The following is a 20,524-nucleotide window of genomic DNA, read 5'->3' as shown; positions in this document are numbered from 1 at the left end:
GGCTACAGACCCCCATTTAATGGCATTTCTATGACTTGGACCGCAATTTATATTGTAAAATCTATGTCAATTTAACTATGAGAGTGTACAAATGGAACCAAATGGACCCGTTAGGGTCCATTTCATTCCATTTGTACACTCTCAGAGTTACAGACCCATAAGGGTCCATTTGGTGCTTAATCTATCATTTAGCTGGGGACGCCCTGGAGCTCCCTCAAGGACCCCTGGGGGTCCCCGGACCCCACTTTGAGAACCAATGGTCTAGGACTCGCCATGAAACCCCAAAATCTGGCATCGGTCGGCCTCTAAACGTAAGAGCGACGCGGCTTGCTGAGTGCACGACGTGAGGTGTATTTTTACCATGACCTGCAGATGTAGGCCTGGAGAGTTTCTGGCTGTAGATGTGTGTGGCGCTCGGCATGGACGATGAGGCCCCTGCCGGGGAGGAGGTGAAGGACTGAATCCGCCTCAGCGTCGGGGACGGCCGCGGGACAGACACCACGCCGGGGGGAAGCAGGGAGGAAGCTGCCCAGATCACCCTCGGGGGCTGGGGGGCGACCGCGGCCGCAACAGGGGGGCACACCGGGGGTTGGTGGGCTGGCGGCGGCGCGGAGCGGGAGGCGTGAGACTTAGCCATGGACGGTGTGTAGGCCGGCGGCGGCTGGGAGGGCGGTGGCGGCGGACAGTGGAGAGGGAGGGAGTCGGGTGAGGTGGAGCGGTGGTGCAGCTGGATGTGGGTGGAGTCTAAAGCGGCGGGGAAGGTGGAGGAGTGCTGGGAGGCCTTGACCTCTGACCTCTGGGGTTCAGTGGATATGTGGACAGAAGGCCGAGCTCCTCCGTTGGTCTTGGAGTCCAGGTCTGAGCTGACTCTGAATGAGGAGTCTGAGGTGCTGGAGGTCTCTGTGGTCACAGGCTGCAGAGCTGTTCAGAGGAGGAGAGAAGCCAGAGCTCCTTTATCGCCAGTTAGTCATTCCATGGGTCTGACACACATTTGTTCTCCCCCCAATGAGGGCTAATCATTCGAAGCTGACCTCTCCTTGACACTTCATGACTCAATCTTTTTGCTTTGCTTTTTTTCCCCCCCTCCACCTCTAAGGATTTACAAATCAAAACACTAAGATTCCCGTTTACTGTGTGTCGTGGAAGGGTGGAAACCCTAAACATTTCCAGGCAACAACACGCACACACACGTGCGTACGCACGCACGCAGGAGGAAATATGAAAGTAACTCACATTTAGGATGTTCACATTTGACTGTATCTCCCAAGGCGTTTTTCTCACAACACTCTTTCTTGACATTCCTGACTTTGGTTCCTAGGAACACGCTGGCTGATTTATTTCTGTGTGTGTAGAATGTCAGAACTTCCTCCAGATCATTCTCACTGTATAGGAAAAGAAAAGAAAAAACAAAGATAAGAGACATGGACATGTGTAAAGCAGATTTGGATCGCTGTTCGCTCAGTAGCATGTGTAATTGAAACAGTAAGGAGACCGGCCTTAAACAATAGTATGAGTGCATGCCAGAACTGCTAACCTTGCTTCAGCCATGTACTCCTGAAACACACCGGGGTTGATGCACTGCTCCTCCTCGCTGTTTTTCTCCTGTCTCTTCACCATATGTTGGGTCTCCTGTGAGGATAACAAGAGGAAGTTAAGACACCATGAGTACGCTCGACTGTCTGTCGAGACGATAACAGTTGTCTCCCATATGCATATCTCTCTCTCTCTCTATCCATTGCACGTCTCTACTCAAACAATGCCGTTGCCGTTTCATTGCAAACGCGAAGACACCGGATAACGTCAAGCGGTGTAATGTGATAACGAATTACGGGCTTGTGTGTGTGTGTGTGTGTGTGTGTGTGTGACGGAGTCTTGAGAATAGGTACCGTGTTGTAGCGGTGGAGGAACTCCCCCAGCTGGTGGGACAGGATGCGTCTGCGGTCTCGTAGGGGTAGCTGGCGACTGGGCATAACCATCCTCATGTCCTGTTGCAGGTTACTGGACGCTCTCTTCAGGAAACGAATCATCAGCTCCTGGACGTGACAAACAAGACAACGGACAAGTTCAGATGTCGGTGCCCTGAATCACCACGTCGGTCATAAGGATTACTCGTCTCTGCCGTCTGCAATGACTGAGACGTTCAAATGCAACGGATTGGCATGTGTTCACGTTAATCCCCTCTCCCCCCAACAAAGGGGTTTAGAGGCCAGTAATGATGATGCTTGCCATTCCAGCAGCGCTGGAGAGACTTTCTAATCTGGCCCTCTTTGAAGAAGACCGCGTTTTCCCTTTCCATGTGGCAACAAACACCTCGTACACATTAAAACTAGCGAAGTGGTTCGCGTGAGCAACGCAGAATATTCGAATGGAAAACCAGCCGTAGATAAACATTAAAAACAATGCTCCGGAGTATCCCACCTCCCACCATAAACAAGTACAATGAATGGGGGAAAATGGCAGTTTATAATATAGCAATTACTACTGGCGTACCATTTGCTCATTGTCTCTGTCTGGCCAGGCTGGGATGGCGTTGGTTTTGCTTTCTGCCAGGAGTCGTAGCTGAACTCGCTGCAGGTAGGAGGAGAAGGCGACCCGGGCCTGCACTTTACTGCAGAACACAAACAGAAGGGGATGACAGGGTTTTAGGAGGAGTGACCAACTGACCCCATCAGGACACACAGGAAGTCTGCAGAATGATGGGAAATTAAAGCAATGCAAAAGGTATGAAGCCAGCAGATATGCTTCTGATGAGATCGGTATCAGGAATTATGCACCCGGTTTGTCTACTTTCAACCTAGCATCCCTATTTTGGGAATGTCATTATTGGTGAAAATATTCAAGTTGTCTCCCCCCTTCTCCCTAATTCCTAATTCCACAGAAAAGGGAGTTAGAATCTCAAGAAGGGGAAGTGTACCGGATTGCCTGATGGAGTCATCATTATTAGGAAATGTGGCCATATAATTGCATGTGTCTGTGTAGTCCATGGACCACTGGTTGAGAAACAGTGGGATGTATCATGGGATGCATGCATACAGTGTTAGCAAAGCACTCATCTTAGCTCATATCCCCACCCAACACAACAGTGGTCCCCAGGTTGATTCTTAGTCAGGGTGGTGGTCCCTGGTTCACAATCAGTTGAAAACCCCTGCTATAGTGTGTAATCTGTGTATAGTTTCCAATGTACAGATTATTGTTTCTTTGGATATTCTACTGTTAGATTGATTCTTGGTTTACTTATGGTCCTAGATTACCATTACCATAGAAAATGTTTCACTTTTTGATAAAATATCGGTCAAAACATTGGTAATGGTTGGTCGAGTCGGGCAATAAAAAATAATAAACACGTCACTCATAGTATGTACCATATATTACTGCACAAGCACTCACTCCATCAACAACTACATACAGTAGTGTATACATACATGCCATACATGTATATGTGTATATGTACAGTATGTACATGTATACTGTATGTATACTCACACAGACGGGCGACAAATTAAAGGAAAAACCAACACAAAGTGTTTTAGTAAGGTGCTGGGCCACCACAGGCAATTTGTACAGGTTTCTGGGACTCTACTGGAGGGATGGAGCACCATTCTAAGAGGATATTCGCTTATTTGGTCTTTTGACGATGGTGGTGGAGGGTGCTTTCTAACACGTCTGTTCATAATCTCCCATAAGTGACCCCTCCTGCCCTGTGGGGGCATTGTCATTCTAGAAGAGACCACTCCCATCAGGATAGAAATGTTTCATTGGCCTGGGCCGCAGTGTGGCGGTCCAGGCACCCTTGGCTGCAATGCCAACCTGACAGTGTGTCGCGGGTTCGACTCCCGTTCCCGACGACCTTTGCTGCGTGTCACACCCGCCATCTCTCTCCCCATTTCCTGTCAGCCTACTTTCCCTATCCCTCTCTAAATAAAGGCATGAAAAAAAGCCAAAAGAAAAATAAAAAAAATCTAGAAATGTTTCATTGTAGGATAAAGGTGATCACTACAAATAACTTTGTATTGAACTGCAGTGAACCTTCCCTCTAAGGGCACAAGTGGACCCAAACCATGCCTGGAAAATGCCCGCCACAGCATAACAGAGGCACCGGACCCCCTCACTGCCTAATGTAGTTGCTGACACAGTGTGATCACATCCTGCATTGGCATTCTCAGCCACCTGATATGCACTTTTGACCTAAATTTACAACCCTATTGAAGAATTAAGGTTTTATTTGTCACTCACTCATACAGATACAAGTGGCGAAATGTTGGCGCAGCATCATGTCTGCAAGACTGTGCAACAACAGCAGTAAAATATACAAAAGATAATACTGGGTTACAAATAAATGAAAAGAACGAGAAAATGAAGATGAGGAATACAGGCAAGCCCTACAGTACAGTATGCAACCTCAGCAGCAGTGGGGGATGTGCAACAGGGAGTGTTTAGAATTAGAGGAGGGGGATACTTTAGCATCAGATGAATAGAATTTGTGATAAGACATAAACATCTATATGTACAGTGTTAGCAGCAAAAACAAAATAACCTTAGCAGCAATGGGGGGATGAACAATAGGAAACTATTTTAGGCGCAATTTAGTATCACACTAATAGAGTGCAGTAAGGTATGTATATCTATATATCTAGAAGGTATGAACATCTATACATTCATTCTGTAAACATTCTATCTATACATGCATCCGGGTGTTTGTTAATAGTCCATTTCCGTCGTGTTTAATTAGCTTGGGTGGTAAAGGGACGAGTGAAAGGTACTCCATATCGGCGCATGAGAAGTGAACCATAGATCTCCCATGGATTTTACCAGTGATTTATGAAGCAAACACTATTTACCGATGACTTTCCTAAAGATGGAAATGCAGACGTCACTTCCTATTCCTGTGGAAACACTAGTTGAGCAATCTTTGAGATTTGATGGCTCCTGCCTCTTGCCATCTTGATCCAAAATCAAGGTAAATTTTTGATATACAGTATGTCAGAATCATATGGCCCCATCATATGAGTACAATCATAGGATGTAAGAATAGGATGTCAATTTCTTAAATGTATCATGCAGTACACCTGTATGGAAGCTTCTGCTTTCATTTCTCCACTCATTTATACAGGTTTTCCAGACAGACAGACAGACAGATAGACACTGTAGATATACTGTAGCTGTACACTCTTACTCCTCTCTTTCTCTCTCTCACACAATTATCGTTTTTCCTTTTCACTTCCCTGACAGCTCATAATAAATAATCTCATCTAGGGCTCCAGCCAATTCCCTTGGAACTGACAGTGAATGTTGTTTTGGCTTCTTTTTGGAATCTCTACTACATGTCTTACAACAGAAAGCAAGCAAGCAGCAACAACACACATTCTGTACATTCTGCTTGCTGACTGAGAGAAAACAAAAACAAGTTATGTATCGTTTTCAACTAGCGGCTGTTGGAGGCACAGTGTGACTTGTCCTCCACCGGTATCGAAACCTGATGAATTGTTTTTGTGGCCCGAGTGAACCTGAAAGGGGGTACTGTCAGTACACCGACGCAGAAAAAAAATGTTTTGGAAAAAGCTGTCAAACACAAACAATGATATACTGTACTATAATTGCCCGGCTCCGTTCGCAGCCCTGGCAAGTGCTGAGGAATTTCTACGAACTCAGACTTGTTAATGTAATTCCTCCTCAAATTACAATTTCAGTCCCACTTTTAAAATCAATACAAGACTGGAGCCTTTGTTCCACTTTAGACAGAAGTATGTGATATTTATTAATGTCACTGCAAAAAAGCAGGAGAAAGCTAAATGGCTGAAGCGCGGCGTGTTGCATAATAAACGGGCGAGTGGGGCAGCTATCCAAGTCTTTCCTGGACTCTCTAAAACAAAGACAGCCTGACTCCTGCAATTAGCAAAGCCAATCACGGGCAGCGTCTCTCAAGCGGTGGTCTCCGCGCCGAGCTCAAGGCTGACGCGTACGTAGTAGAACTGGCTGGCTCCGGACCCCTGATCTTCCACATGGCGAGTTAGGTAGACATAGAGGAGTCACGCTCAAAACAGACTGATCAAAACACGACAGGCCGTAAAAAAGGGGGGGGAGCAGCTTTTCTTCTCAGAACCTCTGGCCGGTTTGCCTCTGTACACCTCATATTTCCTCTGCTGGAACAAAGAAGGAATGGGGGGTGTGGGTTGGAGGTTGGTTGGGGTTGGGTGGGGGGGCAGAAGGGATGGAAGTGAGGAGCGAGGAGGACGAGGAGAAGGCGTAGAAGTGAGGAGTCAGGGAGCTGCCGACACAGCAAAATCATCATCATAATTTAAACCCGTGTTTTTTTGATCCGGGGACCACCAGGGGTCCTTGAGTGGGTTCGAGGGGTACCCATCTAAATGACTGAGAGGTAGGAACCAAATGGACCCTCATGGATCTGTAACTCAGAGTGTACAAATGGAACCAACATGAGGATTTTACAGTGTAGATTGGGGTACCAGGGATAAATAGTGTGGGCCCTTTGCAGAGGGTGACAAGTTGCATCTACGAATACATTAAATGAATCAATACCACAATGATTGTTATATGATTTTTTTCCACCACAACTCAAGAGTGCAATTAACACAGGCTCTACAGGGGGTGGAGAAGCGGGGTGGTAACGGACTGACCTGAGTTCCCAGCCCTGCTGGAGGATGTGGAGCAGGTTGACCTTGGGTTTGGCGCAGCGCTTGGTCGCCAAGGAAGTGGAGGAAGAGGAGGAGGAGATGGACGAGGAGGCTCCATCGTGGACACGTTCCCGCGGGGCAGCCACCGGCTCTGTCTGCGACGCTACCAGAGGAGGAGGAGGCCTGTGAGAGACCGGTTCCGGAGCTCGCCTCTCCACCTCCCTCGCCTCCCTCTGCTGCAGCGTCCGCTTGCGAAAGCGCTCCTCTTCCTCGTCTGGCTCCTCTGCGGCCTCCTCCGCCGCGCTCTCGGCTGGGGAGGTGTTGCGTCCCCTTCCTGAGGCAATGCACAGGAGGAAGACAAACTGTCAGCTAAATCACAGCGTTTAAGTGGATAAAATGCACACGCTCACTCAGGATAGAGGGCGTCTCTCTCCTGTGCTGTAATTAAATGAACACGGTCATACAGTCATAATTTGGCCAATCGTACTATCACACACAGGGGAGTTTTTTTTATTGAAACCAGAAGGGTACAAGTGTGTGAATTAGGTCCACTGAAGCCTGCAGCATACTACAAACGATGCCAAACGTTTTTGGGCTTCAGTAGGGCTTGCTGAAGTTCTTAGAGGACAAAACTATTTTATACTCGCTATGGCTCAGCTCTGAGTTCTGAACATCAGACCCAGCCCACTCAGTAGTCTGCCTAACACCGCGGCTCACTGTTGGTTTAAAGGTTGCTTTAAACCAACAGCCCACCCCCCAGGTTAATTCTTCTTTTTTTTAATTATTATTATTATTATAATTTTTACCTGTCCCAATTTAGTAGTAATGCCAATGGATTCCTCCCCACACACATTTCTGTGTTGTCACTGCTGTTGTATCCTACTGACTCACCAACCAGTGAGGAGCCCCCACCGGGAAGACGTACTGTATAGCCTTCGTCCTACTCCTCCCGCACAACATTCCTTGAGTGACAGGTGCCGCCCCAGCCTGCATGATTAATTATGTTCGTGTAGACGCTCAACAAAGCCAGATGCACCACGGAGGATTCGAACCCACAACCTCCGCGGTGGTGGGCAGGCACTTTACCACTGCGCCACGCGAGCCCGGGTTAATTCTGACAGAGTTAGCGATCAGAATTAACGTGAAGTAAAACGAGATGAGTGTTGTGTGGTATCTACCAGACATCTTCTTCCCGGGGGCTGAGTGCCGGGCCAGACGCTGCCTCCTCTTACGCGCCTCCAGAGTCGGCAGCTTCCTCTCGTACTGGAACACATGGCCGGCGTAGAACACCTCCACCTGAAGGTGCACCTTATCTTTGAGCTTCCTGTGAAAGAGAGGAAACACAACAACACCACCACAGTTTAACAGAATGGTGGGAGTTAATGGTAAAAGCCCGGATTTCCCACAAACACACATTTTATGGCATCGCTGTCAGGTAGAAACCAGTTACAGTTACTTTTCAGGAAATGGAAAAGACCTGTGTTCCAATGGATGGCTCTTTTTTATATTTTATATTTTTCATTGGTTAAATGTTTAGAAAAACCTACAGACAGAACCACTTTAACTTTTTTTGTTTTAAAGTCCCGAAAATAAATGTCCCAATGTGCTGTGAGCTTGTAGATCGGATATTTTCGGTACTTTCGCACGACACTCTTCTACAAAGAAGTAGTCGTAAGATACAAAAAAAAACATAAAAAGTTGAAACATGGATAGATAAAGTACAAGGTTTCTACCCTGTATCAGTGACCGGTATACTGTCTGTAGAGGTAAAGCAGACAGCTGTTGGATGGGTGGATGAGCTAGGGTTCGAGGGCGAAGCCAGTTGTGAGCGTGAGTAATGTGTCTGAGTGTCGTCTCTATTTAAGAAGTTGCTGAAGTGAGGAAGGGTGATGGACTGGTGCACGGTGGGAAAATGACAAATGATAATGCCAACTGTGGTCTCGCAGTAACTGCCGGCCTCTCCAGAGCAATATGGAAAAATCTGAATTGGGCTAAGTAGGGGGGGGATACCCAAATAATATGGTGCAATTGTAAAATAAATAAAATAAAACAAAACAAAATGGATGTTTAAGTTGAAGCCTCATACTGATTTCAAATAACAAGAGTGGATGGTTCATTTGAATAACTAAAATGCGGTACAATGAAAAAGTGCAGAGATCATCTATTTAAGGGTTTTCTCTTCCCTGCGTTTTCATGCTCCATAACTATCTTTCCCCTCCTGCCCCCAGCTACAAGACGCATTGCCACATAGACACTAGCCTCATACTGGAAAAACTTCATATACTATACTGTCACACTGCCATACACTTTTAGCCGCTCCTCTCACCTATCCCATCGAAAGACCAAACAAACACACGGGACGGACCAAATCCACAAATTGACGATGAGGCTATTCCCAAAGTCCCGACCACAATGGAAATGCTTACCTTTCATGGAAAAGTCTGTTTGCCAACATGGAGTTCATCGATGTCTTGCATTCCAGGTATCCACTAAAATGAAGGAGAGAGGAGATAGTAACCTGAATAAAATAATAATTAACTACAGCGGGGTGGGGTGGCCCCCCGGCAAGCGTCTGACAGGCTCATTTGTGGTAAGTGTGTTAAAATGGTGGAGCTACTGTGATACAGCCACTCTGAAAGCCTCCTCTGTTAAACGCCCTCATAATTTCCCCCGACCACTCAATAACATACTGTTAAAAATCCCACTAAACCCCTGCTACTAACAGGGCCGTAAAGCTAATCAAGCAGCAAATCCCTCATATAGGAATATGGACTGTAAGCACAAAAATGGATTTCCTCTCAAACAGGGGGGTTTAAATGTCATTTAAACTTTAAGTCATTAAGGGGCATGAGCCATGTGTGTGTGTGTGTGTGTGTGTGTGTGTGTGTGTGTGTGTGTGTGTGTGTGCGTGTGCGTGTGCACACACGTGCGTCATTATATATATATATATAATTGGCCTAGCTATATACATACAGTACATAAATGTACGTCTGTGGTTATTACTTACATTTATTTAAGTAATAACCACAGTAACCCCAGTACTTGTGTTCATTTAGTCTACGTTTTAAAGAGTAAAAAGGAGACGCTGTGTTCAAGACAATGATTCTCAAACTTGTGAAAAACTAAATGAACGGTCGTCCAACTCAAGGGTAGGAATTTCAGGCATCATGTCTCAGCTTCGATTTCCCCCGACCTGAGCTCGACTGATATCCATAACAACAAGAACATGGTGGAAAGCATTCTTCGTGATCCATGTTTGTTTACTTTTAAATACATAATTGGATCCATAATTATGCACAATTAGTTTGTATCGTTTCCTGTGGTCATCCATGTTTGTTGACCGTATGAAAGCAATTTGTGGAGGTTGACAAAAAAACAAACGTTTTCATGAATTAAAAACAAATTCAACATTTTTTCCAAAATAATTTCATCAATAAATAAAGCATTTAAATCAAAGAAGTTTTGAGAAGTAGTCAAAATAATGTAGCAGATCTACAAGCTTGTAGATCGGCTATTTTCACTAGTTTGGGTCCCCGGGGAGACACCAAATTTCTCTTTCGGGTCTTGAGCTAAAACGTTTGGGAACCACTGATGTAACCCGAATTCCCTGGTGGTGGGTATAATGCTGTCAGGATGAGGTCACCTGTATAGCTCCCAGGTGTCTGCAGTGGGGAAGATTCTGATGAAACCTCCTCTCCTCTCATGTTCTTCCTTTATCTTCCTCAGCACTTTGATCTGATGTTGAAGAGAAACACCTGTTAGAGCAGTGGTTCTCAAAGTGGGGTCCTTGACAGGGTTCCAGAGGGTCCCCAGCTAAATGATTTAATACTTAAGGACCAAATGGACCCTTAACAGTCTGTAACTCTGAGAGCATGCACAAATGGAAACAAATGGACCCTTACTGGTCCATTTGGTTCAATTTGCACTTCCCAAGGTAAGGGGGGGGGGGGTCCATGGCCTAATGGGGGTACTTGAAAATAAAAAGGTTTGAGAACCAATGCGTTAGACGACATTGTATTAAAAAGTGTCCCAGAGATCAATGTTAAGAGTTAAGTGTGGTCAGTGCTAATTACCTCCTCAGTGCTCAGGCCGAGAGTGCTGTCTCCCAGGCCCTGTTTGCCTCCCAGCTTGACCTTTGACCCCTCTTCTTCTGGGTTATTGGCTGACGTGGGCCTCTGCCGCTACCAGATGGAGAAGGAGTGGAGATAAGTCTGCCATCCGTGCATCTGTATTTCTTTATTTTCCCAACATAAAAAACCCTAGCCGAGTCTACTGAGAATAGTGTGTTTCAATATCCAAAAGAATTGCTGAAAGCTGGTTTTATGTTTTACAGCCACACCTAAGAAATCACATTTTACTGATAAGCTAGGCTAATCTAAACTAAGTTAAGCTACAGTGCAACTATCTTTTTAAAATGAATACAATGTATCATTCCAACATCCCTAACAGTCGCTTAAATGACACTTCTTTTTCACTGGCATTCCTGGCAGACTGCACTACTGGGGCCTGATTGACGACTTTGGCACGCAAGTTTGAGCTCGGGCCAATACAACGGGGCATAACCCCACAGGATCACATACAGAATTTGTCATCTAAATAGCGAGGGGATTACATTTAATTTGTCTGACGGGGGCTAGGGGGATACAATGGCAGCCAAAGACTGACAAGACCTAATCCCCCTGAAAGAAATCTCAACCGCTGGCCCTAATCAGCGCACAGGGAGAGGACAGGTTCTCGGTGGGCCCCTGGGGTATTTTAACTGCATCCATGACAGTGCTGGTTTAGCGGTGGGCCTGTTTTTGCAATGTCTTCAGACACTAGCTGAAAATCTGAGACATTAAAAGCAGAGACATTGCACAGCAATTGTTCATGAGAGTCTGAGTCAAGCACTGCATTGCAGTATTGCAGCCACCCATCTTGCCAGGGGCCACTTTGCTAATGTAATGGACATTCTAATCAAGATAGCATTTAGAAATCAATAACGGAGCCATTCGTCTGTGTCACCATAATCAAATACTACGGAGCAGAAAGCAGAGAGTGGCTAGACTGGAAGAAATATGGTGATGTTCTTACCAGTAATGTAACAAGGGTCAGTATAGCAGAAAGGAAAAAAGGCAAACGCTAGATTAGTTTGGAACATGGATGAGACTGAGGAGGACTTACCACTCTGGTCTGTGGTGTTCCTATCTGTGCAGAGAAAGAACGCTATGGAGCAACAGGTGAAGAAGATGGTGAATGGAGCGAAGCATCGGCATCTCGACAACCCACACACACACACACACACACACACGCACACGCTCGCACGTTTGTATTCCTACACTTGTGAGATTATACACATTTTAGGAGGCTCCTTTCATTGCACACAGGTGTCAAAAATAGAAGATTTATACAAGCTCACAGCATAACTCTAAACACAACCCAGAAACCTTTAACTTCCTAATCTTAACCCTAACCCCAAACTGAATCTTTGAGGACCAGGAAAATGGTCCTCACAGCGTCTATTATTCAAATTCTACTACACTTGGGAGACATTTGGCCCTCACAAGCATAGTAATACAAGTGTGCATGCACACACACACACACACACACACAAAATCATGCACCGTGCAGGGTATTTAAATTCAAAATAAGGTGGGGTAGAGATCTGTCTGATTTGGTCATTTCCCAGCAGCAGATGCCGGGGCCAAGGCTGGGTTTCAGTAGTTGAGTGGCTCGAGCCAAATGTTCTTGCTGCTGTGGCACCATTAAGCAATAAGGCCTTGGGAGATGATTAGTCACGTGATTAGAGATGATAAAACAATACGCCACAGAGCGTAGCTCCAAGTGATCTCACCCCAACTGGGTAATTGCATTAGCAGTTGTTTTTCATGAGGGTGAATTTTCCATGAGGGTGAAAGAGGAGCTCAGTGGCAACGGCATGAACATATACTACATACATGACAGATAATGTATGGTTAAGAACATAGAGTCGCTGTTGGGCAGAAAAACTTGTATCTCCATATTTCAACCTTTCATATGCTTTCATTAAATTATGAGTGTCGCGCAAAAGTAGCGATTCGCTATTCTTTTTACATTTTTGAAAGTGAAAGTGGTTAAGTGTGTCTACAGGTTTTATAAATATTGAACTAATGAAAAGTATTAACAAGACCTTATGACTAAATAATAGCTACATTGGATCCATTGGAATTTGGAACACAGGTTCCATTTCCTGACAAGTAACGGTTTTGGACATAGAAGGTTTCCACCAGACAGCGAAGATATAGTACTAACATAAAAGACAGATAAAGTATGGCAAGAACATATACTACATATACATGACAGATAATGTAGCATGCAGATACAGTACATTACAACAGCAATGTTTCATGAGGACTGATTGATACACTGGGCGAGGTAAATACTGGGCTAAGTTGGTTTTAACATCCTCCACAACACACACGTGTGTGTGTGCGTGTGCGTGTGCGTGTGTGTGTGTCTCCAGTACCTGACTTCTCCTGGGGTCCAGTGGGCCTCTGTCAGAGTGTGGCTGTCTCACAAGAGGGTCCTGACACACAAATCCTGCGAAGATGTGATGAGTTGTAAGGGGAGAATACAACTGGTTTAAAATAGTATACTGTTCCTTTGCTCTGGATTGGAATATATTTTATCTTTTTATATACAGTGTCTGTTTCCTCCCACGGCCAGTAATGAAAGGAAAAGTTTACTTGACACCTGATCTGTAATACCACACTGCTTTAAAACAACTGGCTGTGAAAAAAATACTTTTTTCCATGTTTTACTATTTTGACAAACATTTTAAAATAGTTCAAATAGTCGATCTACAAGCACACAACGTGTCGATGTAGATCGGCAAGTTGAACTATTTCAAAATAGTAAAATATCACTAATAACTTTAGGGATAAGGGGTAAGACGGCGCGCAAGATAGGGCCCTCCATTATTAATATCTGAGGATAAGTGTACAGTTTGAGTATAAATCAATTGCATTAGCATAATGCAAAGTTAATATTGGGCTCTATACTTGGTCCACTCCGTTTTAACCTCTAGTCTACTCTACACCAAATCTCTTCACCAAATATGGCCGATCTACAAGTTCACAAGTTACACTCACAACACGTTTGCAACGTGACCCGCCGTGGGCTTGCAGATCTGCCATTTCTGCTAAATGTACAAACCAGAATAGGGACACTTCATGTGGTTAAAGAAAGACTGTACAATTAAAGTATTGAATTGCTATTATGCAAAGGACTGCATGAGTCCTAATAATTAATGTCTACACTCCAAACATAATAACTTTATACTACCATTGTGTAAGGTGACATACGTTCAAAGAGGCCTTGCCTTTAATATAATTTCCCCACACTCAACATTACGTCATCACTCTCTTCTTACATAGCTCACCGAGAGCTAATTGATGGTGAAATGGAGAAGTTAACAAAACATGTTTACGTTGTATCTTGTGCTCGTACTTGGCGTGAATCAAGTCAATCGACAGCTCGGGGCCTCGAGGCTGTTTGTGCTACCTCATCCAGACGTCAGGTAAAGACCAGATCCGTGCCACGTTCTTGCCTAAACGCAGCAATTATTGCAAACATGGGGCTGACGTGCGACTGACAGCTACACACGAGGGGAAAATGAATGCTAATGGCATGCTGTCATTATTTACAGCGCTGGGACGTGGCCCAAAGTGTTATCAGCCAACTGCGCTGGGGTTTGTTTGGTGAATAATAGATGGGCTATGTTTTACATGCCACTGCTCATTTTCCCCAGGCCCGCGCTAATGCCTCAGTCCAAAGATAACTGGCAATTTATGGCTCTCTGCTCTGGTTTAATGAGCAGGACGGGAGCAGTGTCGGGGGTAACGCATTATTTAAGTAACGCATTACGTAACAATATTACTCTAATGAGTAACAATGTAATATAGCGCTTTACTAGGTGATATTATTACCATGTATATGTAAAGTAACGCATTACTTTCAGAAACTGTTATCTGTAGTTTGTTTAAGCTTCTGAATGCTTGGACACCGGTGACATTGCAATTTGTCTATGCTTTGCTATTTAGACAGTTATTAAATTCTTTTTTTTTTTACCAATAACATTTCAGACAGGAGAGTGTGGAAAGACGAGAAGCCAAGGGCAGAGAGGGATAAGAGACATGCAAGACAAAAAAGGGGTTGGACTCAAACCCGGATCTTCGTGTTCGCTAGGAGCATACAGTAACAATTATAATCTTTGCACTAACTAGCTGAGCCAACAAGCACACCAGGAAGAAAAGCCCCAAAAACATATTAAAAAACAAACAAAAAAACAACAAGTATAAGGTAAATATTACAAACTTATAAAATTCCCCACCACTGGAAGGTTGGGGGGGGTTCAAGCCACAGCTTGGCCAGGGTGCATGCAATCATGTACAAACAAGACTGCATGGCGTAACGTCAGCCTAGATGGAGGCCTGCAGGCCAGAGGATGCTATGGACCCAATCAAGATACACCACCACGAAGCTGTGATTATATCTGTCACGGGTCCATTTGGTTCCATTTGTATTCTCTTCTGAGCTACATTAACACAAAGGTTTTCACTGTGTACTTGTCTGTTCCCCTCTAGTATGGGACCAATTTGTCAGACTGTGTGTGTGAGTGTGAGAAAGAGAGAGTGTGTGTGTGTGTGTGTGTGTGTGTGTGTGTGTGTGTGTGTGTGTGTGTGTGTGCGTGCGTGCGTGCGTGCGTGCGTGCGTGCGTGCGTGCGTGCGTGCGTGCGTGCGTGCGTGCGTGCGTGCGTGCGTGCGTGCGTGTGTGTGTCTGTGCGTGCGTGCGTGCGTGCGCTTTTTTTCAGGTGCATTTATCATGATATTCCTAAGCTCTGGCTGTTATATGAGAACACAATAATGATGATGGGACCAGATGTAACAAAGGCTCATCTCATCCACCACTGCAAACTCTGTTGTATAAACAGTGTTGATCTGCGCCTTGGGGCCAAGCATTTTTATGTCTGCATGCTAAAGATTGCTCTAGCTTGACAATGCAGGATCCAGTTTCTCAAGAAGGCTTAATGACTCCAAAACAACCAAGTCCTCTGTTGACAATTTTTCCCCCCGCAAGTCATTTAATGTCAATTAATAATGGCTGTGGTTTTTGCACAATCCTGGTGCCCCATTATGGAACCACCCAACTATTTTCTAATACGCTGTGCACATAGTTAACTACCAGAATGTGGGCATTGTGAGCATTTAACTGTAAGACAATAGCTGTCTCCGTGGCTGAAAACCTTGGTCAGTGAGTAGAGGCCAATTAACATCTGTGCCTTTAGTGCAAGGTTATGCTTAAAAGAAATCTCGTAAATAGGAGACACAGGGCTGAGAAACACACACAGCGGAACATGTTGCAGACTAAATCTGTGGAGTCTGCAGCAGCCTAGATATGGGGATCCTAACTTTTTCAGCTTGAGACCCAAAATATTTCACTTTCCCAAAAACTTTTGGTCATTTCATCGTCTACTCAGGCCTTTGTGAGCCCCCCAGACAGTTTTTAAGTTGCTTGATTCAGTATTTAGATATTTGATATTAATTTTATCAGACACGCCCCCTTTCCTATACAAACCCATTGTAACTTCAAACTCCATTTTAACCATGTTAGATTCATCGAAAACACCCGTCCTTGGTTCTGGTGACTCACCCTGCCCTCCTAATGCGTGAGGGGGCCGTGTTTTTCCGATTATTTTTTCTATTTATTTTATTTTATTTTTTTATTGTATTTTATTTTTTCATTTTCCCCCAAAAATATAAAAAATAAACGAAAAAACTAATTTAAAAGACACGGCCCCCTCGCATATTAGGGGGGCGGTATGAGTCACCAGAACCAAGGACAGGTGTTTTTGATGAATCTAACATGGTTAAAATGGAGTTTGAAGTTACAATGGGTTTGTATTGAAAGGGGGCGTGTCTGATAAAATTAATATCTATATCCTGAATCGAGCAACTTAAAAAATATCTGGGAGGCTCACAAAGGCCTGACGATAAAATGACCAAAAGTTTTTTTGAAATTTCAAAAATAGTCCAAATAGCTTAATAAAGGAGTAGTTCACCCCCAAAAAATACATATTTTCTATCAATTACTCACCCCATGAAGCATTGAATTCATGGAGATGTTTTGTTTTTGTTGCATTCCTAAGCCAATAATTTGGTAACCGGCGGTCTCTCCGGTAGGAGACACAAAGAGTTTCCTTTGTGTCTCCTACCGGATACAATAGCATCTTTATTATTATCATCAAATTATTGGCTCAGGAATCTGACAAAAACTAAAAAATCTCCATGAATTCAATGCATCATGGGGTGTGTAATTGATAGAAAATAAGTCATTTTTTCAAATGGTCAAGGACCTATATAACAAGACAACAACAAAGCAGTCTGCATGACGGCCAGGTCAGTGTTTACACTATCCCATACCTGAAGGGTCCAAAGGTTTGGTTAGCACGATAGCCAAAGTGTGTGCATCAACTGCCATTTTAACCTGTCAGTGTCTTTGAACAAGACAAGATTCCCTAATTGCTCAGTCATTGTACAGTGATTCTGGGCATTCTGGGCACTGCTTCACTTAAGGGTTTTAAGAAGTGTGCTGGTTTAACAATACATATTATAGAAACTTTTAATTTCTACCTACAAGCGTTCAGCTTATGGACCTGGGCATCTTACTGTATGCTGAGGTGTAATCATCGGAACAAGTTATTGGAATTCTCCCTGAGTGCTACTTTGACACATGTACTCACCAACAAGAGAAAACATGTCCGATAGCATGCTGGACTTAATCTTCAGGTCCAGAGGCGCGTCACTGGAAGAAAAAAAAAACTATTACGCAATATTTATCCACTTAAACCCTACATACTTTGCTGACCGGTGTCCCTCAGGGGTCTATCCTTGATCCCCTCCCTTTTTCCCTCAACCCAAAATCTCCGAAAACAGCATATCTTCAAACTCACAACGTGGCGCAACACAACACATTGCGTGTACAGAGCTGCTATTTTTGCCAGACCCAAGGGGTCGGGCTTACATGAGGCTTTGTATCTGTTTTCTCCATACATGGTATGTCACTTTGTCCCCCGGCCCCAGCCAAAAAAGTCTGTCCCCCTTTCGTCATAGAAGGGACATAGAAGGGACACACGTCATGCAAAGCCCGGCCATTCAGATTTCAACCACTAGGGGTCTGGCAGTACCAGGTCTCCTGGTTCTAGTTGGTGAATGTTTGCCTACTTTCAACGAACATTCGCCTATTACGACATTCCCATAATAGGGAAGTTAAAGTTAGGGCTCATGTGGTTAAACCCAGCAAGACTTGTCTATCAGACTCACATAGGTTAGACAATGTCATACATCACCGGCAGCTCAGCTGTAACTTTTTTCTTCACACAAATACCATCATATACTGTACCATAATACCGTGGTGAAATGTCAGGAAGGGTATATGAAGGTATGAAAAAATAGAACCAGCCCCAAGTCCAGTTTTGCTTCTAGAAAAATGGATTAGCTGTCTAACCTTGAGGACATTTTCTTGGTAGCGTTTCCAGCGGAGGAAGTCAAGATAAAAGCTTTGGCAAAAATTCTCACACTAAGGGTATTTATCAACAAATGAAATGTAAACGGTACTTCCTTTTAGTGCAACAGCTACTGTATTAACAAGTGCTTTTTTTCTCAAGGCTAAGTGTGTTTACATGTGTATGAGGAGAAGAAAACAGAACAGTAGCATATTCCAAGAAAAACACTGGTCTTTGCTGATTTGCAGCAAGAGATCCTCCGGAAACAAGAGGCGAGATGAACCCGTGAATAAGCATCCTGGCGTTGCTCGGAACGCTGAGCTGATAAGATGGAATCACTCACCAGGCCAGGGAAGGAGAGAGGTTCACCTCCAGCAGCCAGGGTTTGAGGTTGGAGTCGATGAGCACGTCAAAGCCGTACAGCTCTGCAGAGAGAGACACGGTGGGTGAGTCTAGTGCCGTCACCATTACACAGTTAAGTTGACGATTAATTGTCACACAAATAATTGTGATTAACGATTTAATTGCGTTTTTGGCATTGAACATTGGAACAGAACACAATTTAAATTTCTGTTTGGTTTTTAGGCTTCATAAATCACAAATTGCACAGGGCAGATACGATAAATAACTTCAATATACACAGAAATTACTGACGCATTTAATAATCTTCAAATCTTTCAAAAAAGAAAATATCTGAAAATGTCTGAACGTTTTTCAACATGGAAACAATTATGACGATTATGCAAAAATAATTGCGATTATCTCAAATAATTGCGATTAAGCGATTATGTAATAATTGTGACAGATCTAGGTGAGTCACAACGTTTTCACTGTCGACTGGGGAAAGTCAGCATAGAAAGTCACAATAACAAGCTCCTCTGATTGATTGATTGATTGATTGATTGATTGATTGATTGATTGATTGATTGGAATTACAAATTAACCCACAAATCATAAATTATGTTATCAATATGTGTGATATTTGAGGATAAAACTCAAAGTCCAGGACTTTACAATAAGTCAAACCACAAGTGCGGCATTCATATTTAAATAGATATAAAAAAAATAACAAAAAATTACATTTACTGCTTGAATCACACAGGTACCTTATCCCAGTGGTTCTCAACCTGTGGGTTGGGACCCCACATGACAGTAAAGTGACAATTTAATGACTTACTTTTAAGACATTTTTAATACCTAAAGAAATAAGAAATGAAATGAAATAAGACCATTACTGCATCAAAAGTAATCAACAAACTATACTATAAAATCTGGTCAAACAATGGCCAAATTGTCAAATAATATAAGAAAGAGGCAAACATACATTGCCTCAAGGCGTTATGAGCTTGTAGATCTGCTATTTTCACAAAATGTATCTCTGGGAACTGAGTCAAACTAAATGTAATGCCTCAACTCCTACAATTCCATGTGCTTGGGGAGGGAGGTCCCCAGTTCAAATATGATTATTTTGGGGGGGTCGCAGCCTGAAAAGGTTGAGAACCACTGCCTTATCCAACAGCCAGGTTTTTGTTAGATATTTAAACATTCTGAAATGTGTAGTTAATTTCATTGCTGTATCCAAGCTGTTCCATTGAGAAGCACCTATGTATGTAAAAGATCCCTTTCCAACAAGAATTTAAAACACACATTAGCTATGCTGGCCCTTGATCTATTGAGATATTGTGTGCCTCCTTGATATGAGAAAAAAAAACGTAAAGAAATTCGGAATCATGGTCAGCCTGGACAAAGTTAAAAGGAAAACTAACTATGCGCACATGGACGTTAAAAATGTATACTGGGCCTGGGCCGTAGCGTGACGGTCCAGGCACTCTAGGCTGCAATGCCAGCCTGACATGTCGCGGGTTTGATGACCTTTGCTGCGTGTCACACCCCATCTCTCTCCCTATTTCCTGTCAGCCTACTTTCCCTATCCCTCTCTAAATAAAGGCATAAAAAGCCACCCCCCCCCAAAAAAAAACATTAAGACCTGAGGCCGAACAGTTTTCTGAAAAACGTACTTTATCGGTGGTGCTCAAACTTGAGACCCCCAAAATTATATGTATTTGGCTGCGGACACCCAGAAGCAAAGATTTGAGTTGAAAATGTTAAAACATATATATATATATATTCAAAGATTTGCTCATAGCTCATAGCGCGGTATGAAATGACGCGCTATGAGGTTGTATATTGTCAATTTGCCTGGACAAAGTGACACTAGATTCCGCTGAAAACCAGCTGACTTCGTTGAACTGGCTCCTACCTACGTATGTGTGACCGATTGGCACACGACGATGGAAGAAAAAGTAAATATGAACGCAATTTTAAAGTGCAGTCTTCTTATCATAGGCCCCCACTAAGTGTCAGCTGGCG

General features: G+C 43.8%; 1 protein-coding gene across 2 annotated transcripts in view; it reads right to left on the bottom strand.

The window, feature by feature from the left end:
• ttll5 (tubulin tyrosine ligase-like family, member 5) overlaps window positions 1–20,524 on the bottom strand; it is an 85,865-nt gene that overhangs the window by 41,349 nt on the left and 23,992 nt on the right. For both annotated transcript variants that reach the window (XM_084044476.1, XM_084044477.1), the window contains 14 exons: window positions 18,498–18,579; window positions 17,393–17,454; window positions 13,117–13,190; window positions 11,796–11,837; window positions 10,706–10,813; window positions 10,276–10,367; window positions 9,059–9,121; window positions 7,811–7,956; window positions 6,636–6,966; window positions 2,491–2,608; window positions 1,887–2,033; window positions 1,535–1,629; window positions 1,234–1,382; window positions 361–921 (listed from right to left, as the gene is read on the bottom strand). In XM_084044476.1, the coding sequence (XP_083900602.1) occupies window positions 361–921; window positions 1,234–1,382; window positions 1,535–1,629; window positions 1,887–2,033; window positions 2,491–2,608; window positions 6,636–6,966; window positions 7,811–7,956; window positions 9,059–9,121; window positions 10,276–10,367; window positions 10,706–10,813; window positions 11,796–11,837; window positions 13,117–13,190; window positions 17,393–17,454; window positions 18,498–18,579 (2,070 nt within the window). The remainder of the gene's footprint in view (window positions 1–360; window positions 922–1,233; window positions 1,383–1,534; window positions 1,630–1,886; window positions 2,034–2,490; window positions 2,609–6,635; window positions 6,967–7,810; window positions 7,957–9,058; window positions 9,122–10,275; window positions 10,368–10,705; window positions 10,814–11,795; window positions 11,838–13,116; window positions 13,191–17,392; window positions 17,455–18,497; window positions 18,580–20,524) is intronic.

Source organism: Gymnoscopelus microlampas, assembly GCF_963454915.1.
Source record: "Gymnoscopelus microlampas genome assembly, chromosome: 20".
In the NCBI taxonomy this organism is placed as follows: Eukaryota; Metazoa; Chordata; class Actinopteri; order Myctophiformes; family Myctophidae; genus Gymnoscopelus; species Gymnoscopelus microlampas.
This window is presented reverse-complemented; position numbering and strand designations above follow the sequence as displayed.